Source organism: Stenella coeruleoalba (genome assembly GCF_951394435.1).
Source record: "Stenella coeruleoalba genome assembly, chromosome: 2".
In the NCBI taxonomy this organism is placed as follows: Eukaryota; Metazoa; Chordata; class Mammalia; order Artiodactyla; family Delphinidae; genus Stenella; species Stenella coeruleoalba.
The window spans coordinates 118,125,396-118,147,159 of record NC_137147.1 but is presented as its reverse complement, the minus strand read 5'-3'; the positions used below and the strand labels follow the sequence as shown (position 1 = coordinate 118,147,159).

General features: G+C 40.0%; 1 protein-coding gene across 8 annotated transcripts in view; it reads right to left on the bottom strand.

Moving 5' to 3' along the window:
- Positions 1–21,764, bottom strand: part of MCTP2 (multiple C2 and transmembrane domain containing 2) — a 251,996-nt gene that overhangs the window by 120,515 nt on the left and 109,717 nt on the right. For 7 of the 8 annotated variants that reach the window (XM_079914839.1, XM_079914836.1, XM_079914835.1 and 4 more), the window contains 2 exons: positions 11,041–11,205; positions 8,636–8,766 (listed from right to left, as the gene is read on the bottom strand). In XM_079914839.1, coding sequence (XP_079770965.1) covers positions 8,636–8,766; positions 11,041–11,205 — 296 coding nt within the window. The remainder of the gene's footprint in view (positions 1–8,635; positions 8,767–11,040; positions 11,206–21,764) is intronic. The other variant, XM_079914842.1, reaches the window with a different exon arrangement.

Here is a 21,764-nt window from a genome sequence, read left to right as displayed (position 1 = left end):
TGTTAGACAAATGGAGCGTGAAGTGCTACTGATGGATCCCATTTTGGCGGCACTGCCAGAAAAGGCTGCACCCATCTGCTATAAATTGCATGTTTTCTGCCTCTTAACAGTCAATGTTCTGGCGATGTTGAAAACCTCAAACACATTTAAATACAGAAGCAAACACCCATAAGGGGGGCGCTGAGGTGCTAAGCCATTTATTTGCTTTGACACGAAAAGTCTGGGATTGCCTGGACCACACTGGCTTTGTTTATGTGCAGGTAGGTGAGGTAGGCAGGGCTGAGCGGAGTGAGGGAGGGTAGTGTGTGTTTTTCGTTCTCATTTGCCATCTCTAGTTTTTGAATAAGATGACTATTCAAGACATTATTTAAAAATGGAAGCACGGCCTCAGAATGTCTGACAGGAATGGATTCTTACCCTTAATCATCAATGGACTTTGTAAGTTTGCAGATAATAGGAAATAGGTAAACTTACTTTATATATAAAGCAAAGACAATTTTGAGCCACATGGATATGGAAAATGTTCCAGTTCAATAAATTTAAAAGAAAGCTTGCAATCCCTTCCCCCAAAAACATCAATATTAAAGGTCTATACCAGCTTTTACCACAGAAAATATTTTAATAGTGATATGTACCTATAAAATTAAATATATGTGGGTATTTACTTCCTAATTACCAAAAGCGATTCCAGTTACCAGAAGAGGTGGCAATTAGAGCTTTTGCATGTAATAAATTCATCAAGTATTTCTACTGGAAACACATTTATATATATATATATATTTTTAATAACCCTCTATGATTTGAATCAAAACAATTTTTTTTTCTGTGCAATAAGGGATATTTCAAAGTTAAAGTTCACTACTGTGAAAATAGGGGTTAGTAAATATTTCATAAGTATGTAAATGGGGAATTAATTTTGCTTGGAAAGAAAGAAATGTCAAGTGCTTTAACTGTGCCATTTCTACAAAACTAAGTACCCGCAAATTCTGAACAAGTATAGCAGTAGTTCATCTGCTTAGGAATACTTTGCTAAGCATTATTTTCCACTGTTATATACACTTTCATTTAATAAACCTCTTTCTTACGGAAAGACGAATGATCCGAATTTGTAAGACTTTTCTCTGGTGGTCACCTCCATTAGTCCAAAGTAGCAATAACCTATTTATGACACATTCATTTTAATATCATTAATAATGGCAGTTTTGTCCTTTGAAGTTTACCTTTCTGTTGTGGTGGTGGTTTTATTTATCTTCTGAACAAAGGAAAAGTTACAGGATCTCTGAGAGCAAATAATGTTTGGGAGTCAAAAATGATGTATAATGAGGAAATAATAATTTTTTTCTTGGATAATTCAAAATGGATCTGACAGTAATTCTAAAAAAGTCATCTAAAAAGACTGTGAGCAATATTAGCATATTTACAGTAACTCTGCACACTCTCCTCCTGACTGTCCAAAGGCACAGCTTACTTGAACAGAGCAGTTTATTAACTTAAACAAGTGTGAATCACATCTCAGATGAAATGCAAACTAAATATTGAATTTTGTCTCAGAAATTACACATTTTCACAAACTTTTCAGTCATTTCTGCCCACTGTGAAACTTTTCCACCTATCCCAGTTTTAAAGATTATTTCGATAACGAAGAAAGAAACCCTGCACAAAACATAGCCTTGCCTATTTTAGATAAAAGAGCCCCATAAACACCAGATGGGGGATTTCAGGACAAACTTAATGGATTCTACATTCCCAGTTAACTAATGAGTGAATTCAATCAAATACTTACTTTTACTTTCTTAGTGACTTGAAAGAGCAAATTAAATTGATACATAGGCATCAGGCCAATCAAAATTAAACCTTGATCCTTCTGCACATAGATTATGACCCAGTTTCTTCGGGTCCCTGCCCCATCACATGAATTAATTGATTCTTAAAACACTGATGTCTTTAGTTTTATGAATTAATGTAAAGCTACCTTCTCCCTAGTGTTAACCGCCCGCTCTAAGGATGACTTTCTAGAACTGAACTGCTCTATCCACCTGGCTTCCCCATTCATTTTCACATTCTGGAAGACAGAAGGAAAGATGGGAGTAAGAAGAAATGAATCTCATACAAAACCCTTTCCTCCAGGCCTCCCATTTTTCTCTGTTTCAACCTCAGTCCCCATGGCTTCAGCTCATCCTCACATCTGAAGGAGAACCAGAATGTTCGGGAGGTTAGCCAGAGGCTGAAGAAATATTTACATTAACACCAAGCTAGGAACTAGCTTGTATGATCAGCAAAAGCAGCAGAAGGAAAAAAAAAAAAAATTAAGGACTTTTCTTCCAGAATTTCAGAATACTTTTACCACAATACTCATTGAATCTTCTAAAGAAAGGTTAAGTATCATATGAACTAAATGGCTTTCTTTAGTTTCAAGTAAAGATAAATACTCTAAAATCTTTAAGATATAATCATTCTGAAATATATTCATCAAAGACATGTTTAATATAAAAAATCTTGAAAGGAGACTCTGGGCTGCTTCCTTAATTTTCTATAGGGTACCAGATTCTACCCTGAGAAAGTACGAAATAATTTGGTCAGTCTCTTCATTTTTTCTCATTGCTACTGAAGCACTACAGAATCTGCTGTTCTTTCCCAAAGTTTTCTGTTAACTGTTTAGTTACCAGTTCTGGGAAAAGTGCAGGGTTGGCCCCTAAGAATGCCTAGGAGAAGAGATCCAGCCCAGCTTCCTGGGCAAATCAAAACACCTCCTCCTCCCTTCCTTCTCATTCTTATAAACAATACTTGCTCACTCATTGATTCCAGAATTTTACAGGTGTTGTTATATATTCTCTTTCTCTTCCATTTTGTATCCCCTAAGTTTCTTCCCAAGCTCTACCCAAATGGCAGCCTTGTATGAGCATTGATGAAAACTGAGCTTACTACTATGGATGCAAATTTTGCTTGAAAAATAACCTCAGTTTTCAGATATGTGGTTTAAAGGGCTCTCACAATGAGTGTTCCAATGATCATTAAAAACCACACCAACATTAATAAGTGATAGGAACTAAGACCATTTTTTCTGTGAAGGGCAAGACAGTAAATATGTTTTTAGTTTGTTGGCCACCTGGTCTCTTGCAACTACTCAGCTCTCTTCTTGTAGCATGAAAGCAGTAATAGACAATGTACACAAATGAACAAGGCTGTTTTCCAATAAAACTTTACTCAAAAACAAGCAGCCATCTGCATTTGGCCCATGGGCCCTAGTTTGCTGGCCCCTAACCTGGAGAAATGCCAGTCATTCAGCTGTGGTGAATTATAGCAATGGAAGTATTTAAAAATTTTTTCCCAGGTTGGTAGCTGACAGTACAAACGCATTGATAAAGGTATCAAGAAATACTGACCTAAGAATAATTTAAAAGAAAAAATAAATTTTAACTCACCATGGCCCACGAGACTCCGGCCAACATATCTAAAGACACGTTTGTTAACAAAAACCGATAAAGCAATAAAACTTATAAAACTATTCTTCTATCTGAGGAAACAATGTGGAAAACACGTGCTCAGGGCATCCACGTAAAACACATGAGTAATGAGCACTAGCAAATTAGGTCTATTCCCGTGGCATCATGTGTGACTCCACAGGCAAGGGGGGTGACCGTGTTTGGACCATCGTTCAGCAGGTGCTACACGCTGGCCCTTAGGTGACCAGGAAATCCTCATTCCGAAGTCAGAACTTAGACCATTCAGTCCGAAAGAGCTCCACTACGATAACAAGCTTTGCATTAGGAACATAAAGTAGCAGAGCACTAATGCATCTGTGTCTAGCCAGGAGCTGCTGCTGTTCATCTGCAGGTCATGGAATCCGATGGTTTTGTGACCTCACTCCTGCCTTCCTCTCTAGTTTGATCGCATGACATCACCCACCCTTCTCGTTCCTTTCCAGTTTCTCAGAATGTGTTCTCCCTCCTCTCTAAGCCTTTGTCCATGTGGTCCCATCTTCCTGGAAAGTTCTTCCTCCTTATCAGGCTAACCACCACTCATGTTACAGGTCTCAGCTTAGACTCTCTTCTTCCAGGAAGCTGTCCTTCCACCCCCAAGACGCTGCCCACAACCTAGTGCCTGAGGACAGGATCCACCTCTGAACCCCCAGCACTTGGCAGGATGTCTGATACACGACGTGCTCTACATTTGTTGAATAAAATGAACGAACGGACAAATGCATCCCAGTGGCAAAATAAAATTCCAAGTCAAAAACTCCAAATTATAAAGTCAGTGTTTTTTATTTTTTGTTAACCAACTAAATATTCTGTAGTGTCTATTTCCTCCCCTATCTAAAAAAAGAAGGGGAAATAAATATATGTACTAGGTGCCTCCCAGATTGAAGTCTGCTGTTCTATTCACCTGGAGGAAACAAGGACTAAATTACTTCTTTTTTTCCTCTGCAAGCTTTTTTTTTTTCTCTGCATATATTAAAGCCAGCCCCTCTGGCCCACAGGCAGTTAATGTGCTGATTTAGCGTTGTTTCTGACCTCCTGTTCCTGTCTTTCTCCATTAATCCCACCGCATTTTAATGTTTTAATTCAACACATAATTTTACCATATCAGTCAGCCAAACTTGCTTATGTTCCACTTGCCATGATAGCTTTTAACCTCTTATTCATTACCATAATTCTATGCTTTATATTATAGACTGGTCAGCTTTTCACTTAAATGCAAGGGGAAGAAAAGGGTGCTAGAGTTTTAAAAGCTGTACATCTCAGAGGCTAAGGAAGGCGGTGAACAGGAAGAAAATGGTGGCTGCGTCATGCCTGGCTGTAAGAGCAGATCAGCGACATGGGGTGCAGACTGTCCAAAGAAATCCTCTAGCCCTGATTCCCCTCTGCACCACAGTCACCAGTAAACTGGTAGCACGTCAGAGCCACTTTCTGAGGCACCGCGTGGCGCTGAGGATTGGCTCTGAGGCAGCCCAGTTAAAATGAACTTGTGCATTCTCATTCTTAAGTTTCCAAACTAAATTAAGTCTAGAATATTCCGTGACAAATTAATCTCCGGAATCACAGGGAAATGTAAAATATACTTTAAGAAAATGATACGATCATGTTGAAATGGCACAGGTTGACAAGGGGGTTAATCTGTATTTCTACTCTTGCCATTTTGTTTAAAAGTTGGGGCAGGTTATATTTAGCTTTATTTCTTACTCCTCCCTAAAAATTCTGTCTCTAGACCACCGATGGACTCAAAAGACTGGATTATTTTGGTCCATGAATAAACAGCTGAATTAGTAGGCACCCTGGTCTGGGAGGGCTGTTGGGTTTGCCCAAGCACCTTCATCTTACCAGCACTGACTTCCTCAGGAGTTACCTGTGGCTCAGTGGAAGGGATTTCAGAAAGTTCCCCGTGACTCAGGAGAGCCTGGAGGAGGCTGGCTACCAGGCGGGGGTGGGCCATGCCTGAACCATCACCAAGCCAGCAACCCACCAATGCCAACGTGATTTCTCTTCACATAACTGACCACTACTCCAGCTTTCTGTCCACAGCTACAAAACCCAGTATTGTTCAGGCTAATTGACACTGCTCAGATCTCCAGTCAACGAATGTCCTTCCCACCATGTCCTGGAAGACAGTCACTGATCACTTCTACCAAAAAATATAAAAAAATGTCTCTCCTGTTTTGAAGAAACAAAAATATGCTGAATTTTAACTAGTGTTTCAGTTACTTAAATGACACAATTTTAGTTGCAAATGTTGTGGGGATCTATAGTTACCATCCAGAAAAAAAATCTCAAAATTAATAGGAATAATAATAGCTACCAACAAGAGACATTGTTGCCAATTGCCATGATGACCTGCAAATTGGTGGAAAACGCCATTATACAAACAGAAAACCACAAAGTCACTGCCCAAGGTCACGCAGCTAGCAAACACCGTGGTTACCAGCCAGCCCAGGAAGTACAACTCAAAGGCTGGTGTTCCTTGCCTCATATCAAACTGCCCGGCAGAGGACTTTCTTAGGCCATGCAGAACTTTAAATTACTAGCATCAAGGTGTTATCCAAACACAAAATATGAGACAGGTCTGAGGACAGTTATGACTCATTCAACATTGTCAAAGACCCTTCTCATGCAAAAAGTTATTTCCCAACAGTTGGGAGATAAAATAACTGAGGCTTAGAATTACAACAAAGAACAGGAAAACAATAAGTGAACATTTTCAAATAAGAAGGAACAGTAAGTAACAGGTCTGTGATACGCATATGCCAGCGCAATCTCTCTTTTAACTCTGACAAGAAGTATGTATTTTAGGGTAGGTCTCACCCCACCTGGAAGTTCACTCAGGGTAATGCTGTGTAGCCAACTCCCAAGAGATACTTTTGTTATCTTTTGTACCTTAGGAGAGGAAAAAGGAAAAGGATACCAAAAAAAAAAAAAAAAAATCCTTTAAAATCCATGAAAAGGAAGGACAGAATGACCACTGGGGCAGGTATACATCTAAGTTACAAACAGGAAATAGCTCAAATAATAAATGACAAAACATGGCATAAGAGGGACATCTCCAATTATGCTTTGTGTCTGTAAAGAAACTTAACACTCATTTGGAAAAGCGTTTCCTATTATGTGAAAGAAACATAACAGCACAATGACATGCAGAATGAAAGGCCATTATTTTCTGCACCTACTAAAATAACACGCTGGCCATCCATCACTGGGGGCCCAAATTCCCACCATTCAGATAACGCTTTGGGACACAGAGTTCTCTGCATTTGTGCATTTACGTGACTTATTCCTGCTCTGTTGGCTAGCACAAAGTTTCTGACCCTCCTACCATGGGTGTTGGCAGGGCACTGGGGTGTCACGGTGGTGACCAGGGTGGGAGACACTGGCAAGACTCTGAGGTGTCTCAGTTACCCCATGGGGGAGAGGGTTGGGGGGAGACTAGTAAGGCATCTGACAGGCAAAATCTGTCAAATGCTTGACCACAGGAAGACCTCTCTCCTGGGTTGGAGAGTGTGACATGACCTAGTTTGGTACCACAAAACACAAACCTGGCCCTGGAGATCTCCAAGGAAGCATGGCTACTACCTGCTAGAGCAGCACAGAGCTGGGGACGAGAGGGCTGTGCAAAGCAAAGGGCCATGACACGTGGAGGGAAAAGCACCCATATCTCAGTCAGCAGTGCTGCTCTCCTAGCAGGTGTTTGGACGTGTGTGGATGAGCCGTCAGTGTATGTGTGTGTGTGTCTTCCACAGGATAATTGGGGAAGGTAGCTGGCATCAGGTGGGTGAGGGCCAGGTTTATTAGGCACCTGGAACATGCCCGGCCGTCCCATGAGACAAGGTGCCTCTGCTGAGAAGCATGGGAGGAATGTTCCACGGCCTCCAAACTCCCACCTGTCTATCTCAGGAGGAGCCACTGAGGTGGGACAGGGTAACGGCAGCAAAAAGAGCTGACGTTCCGTGCACCGGGCTCTGCTAAGTGTTTTACACAGAAAAAGCACTGCATCAGGTATCGGGTTAGCTGGGGCTCATCCCATTTCTGCCCCTAAATTCCTTGCTGACGGAAAAACATGACTTCTCTGGGCCTCTGGACTTCTTCATCTATAAAATGAAGGGGTTCTACTGGATGAGTGTTTTCAATCTTTCATTTTCAGCAGGAAACTCTTCCCTCGAATGGAGCTCTACCAATGTAGAGCACAGGTAAAAGTGGAAATGCTCCGGTTTGAGGAGACCCCTGTTCTCCAAGGTGACCCCAAGGCATCTCCCTGAACCCAGGGTTCCAGAGAACTTGGTTTGAAAAAGCCCACAAACAGCCGTTGAGAGTCCTTTAAATGCTTATACTTAGGACTGGTGGACAAATCGTATGCATATGGGCTGAACAAAAGGCAGTGGTTTGGTGGGAAAAACTTGGTCTTTGAAAACACAGAATCCTGACTCTCGCACTCACTGCTCTGAAGCCTACAGCGAAGAGGTATGCAAACCTTTTGCACTCCATTTCCTCATCTATAAAACAAAAATAATACCACGAACTTGCAGGGCTATCAGAAAGATCAGAGATGCACGCTTCCACCAGCATCTCCTTCATGCTCAAACTGGAGCAGTCACAGTGCAGGCACAATTGCATTTAACTATTCTTACTACAATCCTATAAGGAAGCAATAGTACTTACACTATTTTTTATTATGTACGAGTGAGCCCCTCAATTAAGTTGGGAAGGTTCAAAGTAAAGAAATAAAACAAATCTGGCCTCAATAGATTTCATTATGATTTGCCGCCAAGTTCATCAAGGACACTGAAAAGTTTCCATCAATTTGGGACACCCAGCTTCACAGTGTTACTAAATTATATGGTATTTCACTAAGTAGCAAAACCCAAATCATAGGGTGCATTGGACACTTATACCAACATTTCCCAAAGAGTCTGAGATGGTACATTATCTTTCTTTAGAGACTTCCTGGCACATACAATTTTCTTCTGTTGTAATCAATACTAAATTAAAAAAATGAAAAAACTTTCCCCAGGTTAGGGCCCAGCTAACTTATGGCTCCTTGGGGTGGGGATATGAGGTTTTATTCTAAGCTCAAACAGATAAAGATATTCCCTCAGACCAGCCTCAATGCAGACACATCTCCCACCGTTTAAAAAGCAGAGCAGACTCACGTGCCCAGACGTTCCTCGTGCTTTTTGCTGTCCTTTCCCCACACTTCAATGTCCAAAATGCCCATCCTGTCAGAGAAGTAGTGAAAGTCAAACTGTTCCTGCCACTGCGGATTTGCACTCTTACACAGTGTCTAGAAAACATGCAGTTATATTATTTATTTTCTTAAAATGGCATTCATTGCTACAGCAACTACACATTCATTTCATTTCTAAACAGCAGGAGATCATAATTATGGTTATGATTGCTCTTATAAAGTTAAACTTTTCTTTTTGGAAACGAAAGGGACTTCAAGGTTCCGGGAATTGGCAAAACATCATACTCTTTTAGCTGACTCCCCAGACTCACTAATTTATCCACCAAATTTGGAGAAACACTGTTATCCCAAAAGAAACCATAAATGTTATATATATATAAAACACATACTTTTGATATATATATATATTTATTATATAATATTTTTACACACATACAATAATGACTATTGAGATATGCTCTCTATATAATATATCTCAATAGACATTTTACAGTTGTTCTCTCTTATGAAAGATACTAATTGGTTAACCAAATGGAAGTAACATTTTTATTGGCACATCCATTCAGTGCTGGCTTAAGAACTATATGAATTAACAGTCTGGGGTCTTAATTAACATCTGTCAGATGCATTACATGAGAAACCCGTAACCTGTAGGCTGCTGCCTATTTTTAAATCCAAGTTTACTGAACCCCGTCACTAGAATGAGAGGAAGACTATGAAATTCCACTGCAGCCAAACCTAAAAATTAACAAGCATGGTCTGAAAACTCCACAAGTGTTCCTGTGTTCTCCGAAAGTGATTTCAAATTGCTTGTGTGTTTGATTCATTGGCAGGACTTTCATTTTTGTTTCAATTACACAGAGATTCAATTTGTGAATAAAAAGTGAGCAAAAACGCAGGCCACTAAGTATCAGGACCTCAGGGCCAACTATTAAATCCTGGGGCCAAATATCCCCGTGTGAGAAAACAGGGACTGCTCAGATCTCAGCTACAGCCAACATCACGTAACATCATTTACGCTGTTTTTCATCATCATTGGGCTTAAATATATCAGATCACGGCATTTTGAAACCATGAAGGAAAAAAAAAACCTATTAGACCACAAATTAAGTGCAATATTCCCCAAGGGGGAACGTAGCAGACACTGGACTAATTCTACACTTCCCCTTAGTCTAAAAGGGTACGTGTGCTTAGTGATGAATAATTTTTCTATAAATCCTTACCCTGACCCTGGATCATTAAAGGAATCTTAGTGGAGAGCTGTGGTCATCCTGGATATACTCACTGTGAGGTACAGCCTAAAACTGCCTGGTTAAAATAATTATCTGTATATTTCTGCTGTAACTTGTTTTCAATTTTTTGCATTTCTTATAATAAACGATTCTTCAATAAGAGCTTCAATTCTCTACTCCTTGTGGAGTAAATGACATTTCATATTTGATTCTGCACTGAAAATTGTGCAGCAGAGAAAACCTCTTGCCCCCCTAAATCATTTTCTAACTAGTCTGCTTCAGTTAAGTCCTCTACACTCAAAAGCCCAAACTGCAAATATCCTCAGGCCTATTTTCAAAATCTTCCACCGATGTTTTTCTTCCTATGTGGCTTTTGGCAAATGACTTAACTTTCAAGTACCCTAGTTCCCTCAATCCATAAAACATAGGAAATATTTCTGTCTGACAGTTATGTAAAACTAATTAATTACCATGGTTTGGAGACTAGTGTTTTTGAAATAAAAACCACACCAAATTACTGAGATTAAAAATTAAATGGAAGTTGGATCAGCAGAATAAGATGATTGATTTTTAAAGACGGCTAAAAAAAGCCATTAGCTTTGGTCAAAACAAATCACTTTTAATACTTTTTAGATAGTTTAAAAAAATCACAGCAAAAAAACCCCCAGCAGCACTAGATGTCTATTTTTAGTGTTCATACCAACAAGTTAGAGAAAGCCCGGAGTACATAATTTTGAAAACATGTTTAGTTAACTCAAATATTTTAATCCAACTATAACATATTATACCATTTTATTTTTATACGATGTTGAAAGCATTTAGTAATCCTTTTCCCTCATTCTCTGAAACATAGTTTGCTTATTTTCAAAACAAAAATAAGCCATGCATTCAAATCTATTATTTAATAAGCTTTCTCTAGCTTTAGTTTAGTATATTAAAATAGATTATACTAAGCGATCAAATATCCATATTAATAGACTGCACCTATACAATTATCTTGTTTTCTGGGTTGCTCCTAATACAGTTAGGAGGGTTAAAAATAAATTCTGTTCTTGCGAAGTTTAGAGTGGGAAAATATTTTTTTCCATTGTTTTAATCTTAAAGATATTGTTCTCCTTAAGGAACTGACAGAACTTACCTTACTTTTATACCTCTGATCTCCTAGTTTTAACTGGACAAACATCTCTGTCATGCTTCCTCCTGAGACATTCTTTCCTTCCAACAAAGTTATACTTATAATCCCATTCCAGAGTTGGTTCTTTTTCAAGAACTCTGAGAGCCGGAGGTTGCGTATCAAAGAGGACTAAAGCAAAAAATAAAGATAACATATAAACTCGCTGATAATTCTTGAGTGTGACTTTGGTGATCAGAGGAATTCCAGCTTTCAATATTTGATTAGAAATAGCACTCCCTGCCTGGTAAAAGTGTTAATATTCTTCACTGGCTTTGCAAACCTGCAATCACAGTTATGTGACTTCCTTCTCAAGCATTGGACTTGAAACATATAGCAAAGCACGAATTCGAACAACACTTGCATTTGGCACTGGCCTGTACTCCCACCTAGATGTGCTCTTTGGTAGCAATCCTTCAGCTGGGCCTTTGGCTATTTTAATAGTAGGAAGGGAAGAAAGGCATTCTGGGAAATAGAGATATAAGAACGAGGCACTACTTTTCAGGGAAACAAAATACCTCTGGGCATTTAGAAATTATGGTTTTGAATTTATCCTTCACACTTGAATCTGTCCCCACTTCCCTTTATTCCTTGGGCTACGACTAAAAAGCCTAACACCACTGTGAGATTCACAACTCCAGATATAGCCTGTAATCGGCTAGCCAGCCAAATGAGCTTTGCAGAGGGAAGGCTGCGTAAAGAACACAGCCCCATGGCTGGGACCCAGTAGGGGTTCAGTAACTTGTTACCTTATTTTTGTTTCCTTTTCTACATTGTATTACTCACACACACCTTAAACAGAATATAGAAAAAGGCAAATATCCCCTATTATTAAATTATAAAGAGGCCAAGCACACTTTAATTTCCATTATGTAAATTTTCGAACACACACAAAGATAGAACAACAAACCTCCATGTGCTTATTTATCAGATTCGACATTTTGTCAACCTTATTTCACCTATCCCTTCACTATTTTTTTTTTCTGCCTGAAATATTTGAAAGCAAAATCCTTGTTTGTTTTTACATAAGAACCATGCTATGATCACACTCAACACAAGTAACCATCATTCCTTTAATACTGTTAAATGCCCTGAAGGTCTCAACAGTGTCTTTTTATGGTTAGTTAGTTTGTTTGAGTGAGGATCCCCGACACGATCTGCAGGCTGCATGCAGTCCAGGCTGCGGAGTTCATTCACGTTCTCCGTTCAATAAGTGAAATGGCACAGAGTGTGGACGGCTTGATTTGAGGGAGAAATAAATGGGCTGAAGAAGGTAGACGGTGTCGAGGATCATAGTAAAGCAATGAATTTCTAACACTATATATTCATTCCTGTCATCTGCTCACTCTATCTTCGAGATCATTTAGGCATCAATTTGCTCGGTTTGATGACCAGTTAGTCACAATTTATCACAACACACAGTATGTCAGTGCCATGTTAATTACATGCCAGCTTACCTCATCCAACACACGTCACTCCACCACCCTTAATAAATGATGCAATAACGCCAAGTGTTTGGATCCTTTTATGATTTCCTTAAACAAAATACTTTTAAGGAAATCTGTACTCCCAACTTCATATCTGTGTTGCTTTTCTCTTGAAATTGGAATTCACACAAATGCACACACACACACACACAAATGCACACATACACACAGGGGTTTGGAGGTGCTGAAACAGAGCAGGAAAGGGAGATGGGAAAATAAGTGATTTTTTTAAAAAAGAAAAAAACCCTCTCCTCTGGAAAACATGAACACTTCTTTCTCTAACTTCTATTTGCAGTTGGGTTGTGGACAGAATATATTCAATAATGAAGGTGTAGGAAATAAAGTTAAGTAATTTTATATTTGCTAAAAACAATGCACACCATCACAATATATAGACAGATACATATATAAATATGTATATAATCTATATGTGTGCATACAGATGTAGTACACTTAATACATTCTCTAGCTTAGTAAGCACACGGGCTGAACATTTCTATCTTTAAAAAGAAAATGAGATTTTGATTCATATATCCTGCTGCACTTTCCTTTTTTATGTTTTTTTCTTCTTAAAGTTCGACTTGCCAACCAACAAGCTGAAGCATGACCTGTCCCATGGCTATGCTTCAAAGTTCCGACAGATATATTCCTCCCTAAACACTGCAACTATTTCAAAATCCTTTTTATAAAGAAGGGAGTAATGTCCACAAGGGATCAAAGGGCATCCTACAGTCTGGCAATTGCCTAAGAAAAATGGCAGTGCTTCCATGAAATATGCCCTAAAATAATTTTGCGGCTTGGTATGTCCTAATTTCAAATTGGATGTTTATCTTGGAAAGGCTTCTAACTTGTCCATAAAACAGTCCCACTTAGCTCTATGAGCTCTGTGAAAATGGAATCCAAAGCTGGTTATTAAGGGGGCCCAGAGATAGGTTCCATATGGCGGAACAGCATGGGAGGGCAAGGCAAAGGCCTACATCAGGCCCGGCTTGGCTGGAGCTCCTGATCTATCCACGGACACTCGTTGCGTTACACTCTAACATCTGGATTATTGCTTGCAATGTCCCTGGGAAATATCCACTTTCCATCAAAGCTTTTATCTATCTCAGTCGGACTTTGAACATTTTAGTATTTAACACAGTCATGTTTGATGTGATGTACTTGCTCTTTGCTGTCCAAGATTTTTTTTTTTTCCTTACTAAAAGCGGGGTAGGAAAAGAGAAGTATTTATTGCACAGTTCACAGATAGAAAAGGACACAGGACCATTAGCCTACTTATTTCACCCTAAGTATTTCTGCAAAGCCCACTATAAGGTTATGTCCAAAAAAAGTTTCACTTGCGAGCGATGCAGTCTAGGATATGAGTATGAGCTTTAAAGATGTTTCTTAACTACTTTCGCATTTCTCTTCCACCCTTGAGACTTGTGATGAGGCTTAAGAGCAGGGTCTGTGGTTGTGGGCGGCATCCGGGCCATCCCATGTGTGCTCTGATGCAGATCTGGGCTATCCAAATCTTTTGTGCTTGTCAAAAGCTCCCTTTCTCCCCACCATAAATCGACTCCTCCGCACTCACTCTGTTAGCTCAATAGCTCAGGTTTTCATGACCGTGCCCGAGCCCTATATGTGAAATTTGTCATCTTAATGCAGCTTGGAATGTGAAAGCAGAGAAGGAAATGACCCATCAAAAGGAGAAACCCACCCCACCTGAGCTGAAACAAACACCAGGAGATAGAGCAAAGCTTCTGGGTCCCGACCCTAATTTCTCAGCAGACATAATGGATAAAATATAGTACATCAGGGTTTTGTTATTTTTCTCCTGCCTCCCAGAAGATCAGAACCTTTTACTATTTCTACGTGGATTCATTCATAGGCTCTCTTCCTTGGCCCTCACCCCACCAAATCCACACCCAGAAAAAGTGACTTTCTTTTGAAACATGCAACTTAGTTATGACTAGTGAAAACAAGGTGTGATATTTAACTTTAAAACATACTAGCTTTTGTAAAAATGAAACAGATTCCAAAACATTAATATGCTTCCAGGTCACGAAAATTTCACAGGAAGGAAGGGAAGAAAGGGAGAAAGACTGAAAGTATAGGCTGTGGAGCGTCTGCTCACTTCCAACAGGTGCAGAATTCTCAGGAGTTTTTGATCTAGGAATAGACTCTCAAAACAGTGAATAGATTTTCCTTCCTGGGACATAAAAAGCAGATTGCAGCTTGGCAACATGCATTATTTGAGGATTTTGGCCAAGTGGCATGCTGTGAAGACGGCAATGTGGACTCCAGTACCCTGATTCCCAGTGTGGCTACAAAGGAAACCCTGGGATAGTGGACCTGTCAGCTCAAAGCCTCCTGTCCGTCCCAAGCCAGGGAGAATAGCAGAGAGGTCAGAAGTAAAGAAGGATCCTGATAGGAGGGCACAGAGTCCAGAAGCTGGGGCCATAGCCTGCAGTTATCAAAAGCAATGTTATATTCAGTGATGCCACAGTCCATAACTAACTATGCTGACCAATACCACGGGGTAACAATTCAAAGAACTCCCTTGGGTGACAAAAAAACACCAAAACATTAAAAAAATTAAAATTAAAAATAGGGGTGGGACTTCCCTGGAGGTCCAATGGTTGAGGCTCCATGCTCCCAATGCAGGGGCCCCGGGTTTGATCCCTGGGCAGGGAACTAGATCCCACATGCATGCCACAACTGAGAGTCTGCATGCTGCAACTAAGACCTGGTGCAGCAAAATAAATTAATAAATAAATATTAAAAAAAAATAGGGGCATTGAGAAAATGTTTTTACAAGGTTTTTGTACTAGGCCTACCTTACTGCTGCCAATTACTGTATGGGTACCTTTTAGATCATCTCAGTGATGGAGATTTAAAAGTATGTGTTCCGATGTTGCCAATCCATCTTATTTTGACTCCCATTAATTATTTTTCCTGAGTCATTGTGAGAAAGTAGGGAGTCAAGGAGACAAATGCATGAAAAAAAAGAAAGGAACTAACTTTGTAAGCAAAATGAGGAGTAAAGCAAGATTCCAACTATGTTGGCAATGCTTAGAAAAACTAAGGAAGAACATTCAGTCTATAAAAGGTTTCCCTGAAATATTCCTTCCAAGCTTTTTCAATATGTAAAACTACTTCTCATTGTCAACAGCCTTTATAGCATGACATGAGAAGATCCATACGTTCATGCAACAGGCTTCCAGAAAGCTGCTACTCGACAGCTCCTTATATCATCTGAAGAGAACCCTGTAGGCATAAATTCTCCTAGAACTACACAAACATTTTTGCATAGGATATAAAGGAAGCCTTTTAAATTTCCCACAGGGGAATGGACATGAAAGATGAGATTTATATTTATAGATGAAAACTATTTCACAGTCCCAAGGATATGAATAATCTGTGTGCACAAAGACGTTAGCTCTAAAAGGATTATATTAATTTTTTTTAATTAAAAGGGAATATCCTCACTCCATGTTTGAACTTAAAAATAAAAATCAGACTAAGAGAAGATTTCTAAAAATTGATAAAGTCCATAAATACCCAATGATTCTCAGGGTTCTGGACTGGGGGGGGGGGGGAAATGAAGGCCATGTGATTCAACAAGGTTTTCCTTTTTGCCCTGACCTCTAGAAAGCTCAATATTAAATGCTGGGCTCATATACGATAATATTCATCAACTAGCATTTCTTGATTCACATGGGTCATCCTGCAGGCCTTCATGTCTGTGTTCCGTATTTCTATGTCTCTCCTTCACTTAAAATAGGTTAAGGGCACCCCTATACGAGACTGGGACTAGGGTGAGGCAAGTGAGGCATTCAGGGTGAAACATTTAAGGAGGTGCTCACTTCTCAGTCTTCTGCAAGGGCAGGGCTGGCCCCTGAGCCCGAGTGCCTTCTCATGTTTTACACCCCAGGCACCTCACCTGCCTCACCCTAATCCCAGCCAAACCTAAGATTTAGCAGTGCTCCCCACTGCTCTACAAGGCCTGCCCCTCTAACATCCCTGGCTTTGCCTCCTACTTTCCCTAGCATCCCACGCCGTACCCTAACCCTCACCAGTGGCTCTCAAACATCACTATGCTTCCGAATCACCTGGAAGCCTTGCTAAAAGATGGCTGGGCCCGGTTTCCAGAGTTTCTGATCTCAGAGGCCTGAAATGGAGGCCCAACATCCACATTTCAGAAAATGTCCAGGTGACGCTGATGGTGTTGGCCCAGGGGCTCTCCTCTGGAACTGATAACAAAGAATTCAGAGCACTTGCCATGCACCACATTATTTTATAAATGTCCTGTCTCAATTCACTTCCTCCTCCTTCTCATCTGGTGAGATTCACTCCAGCTTTCTTGGTCCCCAGCCTTCAATCCACCCCACCCACCTGTAAAGCCAAGATAAGGGCCTAGTCTCTGAATATCCCCACCTCCTCACTCTCACCTCTCCTTACCTCATCAGTTATGATGGCCAACTCTTGTCTCCGAATTCTCAGGACAGTGTTCCTGACAATATAGTATGTGCTCAGTAGTGAGAGGCTTTTTTTTTTTTTTTGGCCAAAACTGAACCTAATGTCACGGAGAGGAGAGATCTGATGCAAAGTTTAGGAAGGAAGTGGCTCTGTTCTTCTGGGCTGGAGACACACAAGGTTTGAGAGTTCTAACAGATCCAAGGTCTTACCTGAGCATGACTGAAGCCCACAGAAATGAGGAAAGCCTCTAGAAACCATTCTGCTCAGGGTGATGCTGACCTAGACTTCAAAACAAGGCAGTAGAAGCATCGGGGTTAAGATATTTAGACGTGTGCCCGTGCAGTGTCACTTCTAGATAGATAGGCAGGCATGTAGGTAGGTAGAAAGCGAGATAGGCATACAGACAGACAGACAAATAAATTAGGTAGATATATAGATGAGATAGATAGGTATATGGATGTATATGGCTGTTTGGGGTATACCATTCTCCAATCCTTCAAATTTAACCAAGAAAGTAAAAGGTATTACTAAGGGTGGGCATTTGAGCTAGGAATGTCTCAAAATGAAAAGGAACCAATCAAACAAAAAGCATTCTATTAATTGGGAAAGTGGTCCAGGCACAATACTTTCAGTTTAGTTCTACAAATGGACCACACTTCTTGCAAGGGGTTTTGCTTGTGCTACTTCCTGGGCTTATAGCGAAAGAAGGGACATGGGTCCACCTAGAGAAAGGTACAGTGACAGAGGGCATTTACCAGTAAGGTGAGAGGAATGGCATCTCTTCCAGTTTGAGCAGCTTCTTCTCAACCCAAAACTATAGGACAGACAAAACAATCATCCAAACTTCCTCCTGGTTCTTACCTGGGCTCTGGTCACAAAGCACGTCATGATATGTAGTTGGATAGATAGGTAGATGAGAGATAGATAGATAGATAGATAGATAGGCAGACAGACAGACAGAAAGAGCGTCCCTCCAAGTTCTCTGACTGTCCTCTTTCAATTTAAGTTCCTCCACATTAAACTAGCTCCTACAGGAGCTAAATATGCTAAAACCACACTTCTAAAGCCACCGGAGTCCCAGCCCTGCAAAGTGCTTCAACCTGCAATGAGGTCTTCAGTGAACTTGGCCCACGTGTTAGAAGCAAAATTGACAAGGTCAACCTGTATAACTGAATCAAAGGCAAAAGCACAACCACAATAATTTCCTGAGACTTCCCAGACTTCATTCATTTGGCCAGACAGCTAACCCACAGACACAGCCACCCCCGGGGCAGCAGCCTATGGGAGGGGTCACAACTGACAAGGATGCCACGTCACCCCCTGGCAAGACAGCGTATAGTCACAAGACCAAACCAGCATCCCATCACAGGGGGCTGCTGGGTGATGAGGCTGAGAATGGCACACTTCAACAAGCCCAAGTGGACAAACCAGCAGAGAAAGGAGGCGCTGGCCCATGCAACAGACAGCTCTCCGGGTTCAAGACCAACCTCAGCAAAACACTGCTACTACTAACTCCACCTTTCTGAGACTGCCTACCTGTTCTGAGTCCTAGATGTCAGAGAGCTAGAAACAGAGGCGCAGACAGAGCCCAAGGGAAAAAGAGAAAGTGGAAAAGGGGAAAGAAGACAAGGGAGGACATAACCTAAATTCAGGCCGAACCCTCACCATGTAATTCATGACTCTTACCAAGTCATGACACTGAAATAAAGTATCCAAAAAAGCCGAAAGCAAGAGCGTAGCCCCTATACTTTGTCAGGGAATACAACAGGAAAAGAGAACCATTCCAGGTACTGCGAACAGAGGGAATATAATGCGGAGAACAAGTGATGGAAAAGCTGAGACGCCAAATAGAGTATATGGAGAAAAGTTAAGGTCAGTGACAGGAGGAAGCAGCCAGCACTCTTAGGCTGGAGTGAGGGCGGGGCGGGCAGACTTTCTGTAAAGTTCCAGGTAGTAAGAATTAGGGTCTGCCCCAAGTACTCAACTCTGCCACGTCAGCCAGAGGCAGTGCATACACAAATGAGTGCAGCTGCGTTCTGATCAAACTTTATTTGCAGAAGCAGACACAGGGCTGAATTTTGCACTCAGGCTGAAGTTCAATGACCCCTGGGCTAGAGAGAGAAAAAGAGTAAATGCTAGGATCAGGGTACAGAAAAAAAATGTTGCACTAGGTACAGGGATGTCTTCAACCTTAAACGGCTGACACATAATTGCATAAAACAATGGGTCAGAAGAGGAGCCATGTGAGAATAAATACTTATCTCAGTACAAATTATCTAAAATGAAGAAAATCCATAACTAAAAGGGCACTGTGGTCACTCATAATACAGTCCCAAATGAAAGGGCAAGGGTGTGGTCTGTATATATGCAGATTTTCTGAATACAATCAGTGACCCATCAATTCCGTATTTTATCATCGTGTTTTTATCCCATTAGACTATTTGATGTAAGAGAAGTAACTGCTGCTAATTTTCTATCTCTGTAGCTATTATATACATAAGAAAGTGAGAAGTAAGGTTTGGAAACAGATCTATTCACAGAAAAGATTGTGCATAGTAAATATCTAAAAAGAAGTAGTTATCTGATTCAGGTCCTTTTAAGTAAGATTTTCAGTTCTCTCTTTAAAAGACTCGTTAGAAGGAAAACAAAGCCTTTTGTATGAAACCTAAAGCTATGTTTTAAAGGCAATCTCTATGTATTTACTGTATTAAAATCAAGGTCAGTATCAAAATCAAGGAAACGGGGAATTCTCTGGCAGTCCAGTGGTTAGGACTCTGTGCTTTCACTGCAGAGGGTGCAGGTTCAATCCCTGGTTGGGGAACTAAGCCCATGAGAGACCAAAAAAAAAAAAAAAAGAAAAATTCAGGAAATGCTTTAGAAGACAGTCCACAAAGACTCTGCCGTTCTGGGTCCCTCTAGATGATGCAAAATTATAAACTTATGGGTCTAAGAGCAATTATTTAAATAAAGTTAAGTTATTATAAGAATAAGATTGAGGTGAAAGAGTCAATGACATTTTATAGGTAATACATCACTTAGGGCTAGTGAAATTTTAGATACTCATAGTAAGTAATCTTCCTTATATTAAACTTCTGTTACCTAATTTTTAAATATAATATGGAAATCCTAAAAGAGAAGCTTATAGTTTAAAAATACCAAGATAGGTTGATCAGGGTATTTTAACTACTTACACAGAAGGTTAATCACAGAGTCTACAGATTTTCCACATGACTCATTTTCATAAGCTAAATTAGAAGCTATCTCATGTTTTCCTCCCAAACTGCAAACTCTAAGCTGCAAAATATCAACCTAACAATTGAAACTCTTCACCAATATATAAATGGCATCTCTCATATAAGATAGCAAGTAGCTTTCAATGACCTATATTCATCTAAGGTTTTACTAAACATTGTATTAGGTTTGGGCATTTAGTCTCTGAGCCCAGTGCACTGAAGTCAAAATTCTAGAAACGACAATGACAGGGAAAAAAGAAGATGACAGTTCCAGGATCCTCTGTTCCTTTCATATTTTTGATAACATTTTTCCTCCCCCTCTTCATTCCTTTGACTGTTCTTCCTAACCTCTCCTGTCATCCCCTAGACTCCCATATTCCCCAAGCTCACAATTTTTCTTTCTAGCCTTTATGTTCTTCCGCAAACTGCCAGTGCTCTTCCACAGGCCGGATGTCCCTAACTAAAGATGGTTATTGATGTACAGTACCAGTGTTTTAGTGCTGCAGCAGAATCAATAAATGAGAAAATACTGCTTTGTCAGGTTTCGCCAGAGCATGCTGGGAAACTTTACCGCTGCGAATGGTTACAGCAACTCTTAATACATGAGAGGGAGAGCCGGGCGCCCTTCTGTGCAGAGAAATGATGTTCTTCTACCCTCTAGTGACTATAAAGGAATAAGACAAAAGCTGGAGGAATTTTTTGAGACCACTTCACATGATTATTTACTGCCTCTGAAGTTTATTTCTAAAAAGAACCAGAGTCTTGGAAACCAAGTGAACAGGTAGGATTAAAAAAAAAAAAAAAAACACCTTAGCCTGGTTATTTTTAAAGTGCTCAAAAATGCAAAGGATATACATTTTAGGAAGAGTCAGAACTTTGATTCCTCTGGATTTGAAAAAGCAAGGTTTAGAAAGTTTACCTTCTTTCCTAGGAACTAGTCAGGTTTCAAATCTCTCCTTCTCTCTCTTTCACATACACACACTCGTACAAACACACGGAATCTGTTTCAATCTCCTTATTTTATAGAGAAGTAAACAACTGCAGTGTGGTGAGGTTAGAAATGAGAGATGGCATATATCTGTGTACACATGTGTGTGTATAAATAAATGCATATACAGAGATTGCCCACGCACCCTCCCCTCATACACAGACACATCACGGCCACCTCCATCTTGGTTATTCCTCTTTTAAAAGCAGCAGACCTGCTAAAGTAAGTTATACATAATATTTTTGGTTTTGTTTACATTTACATTAATTTTGACATTTAGTCACTTAAGTTACAATGTGTTACCTTAATAACCTAATAATAACACATCCCTACCTTGGTACACCTATACTTTTTATAAATTGCACAGAAGTATATTAATTGTTTAAAAAGAAAAGATACTAACAATGTAAAAAAGTCACCGGTATTTCATGGAGAAATCTTTAAAGAAACACTCACCAAAAAAAAAAGGTAAAATAAAAGTAATATAAAAAAGATTGATAAAATATACCATGTATTCTTCTC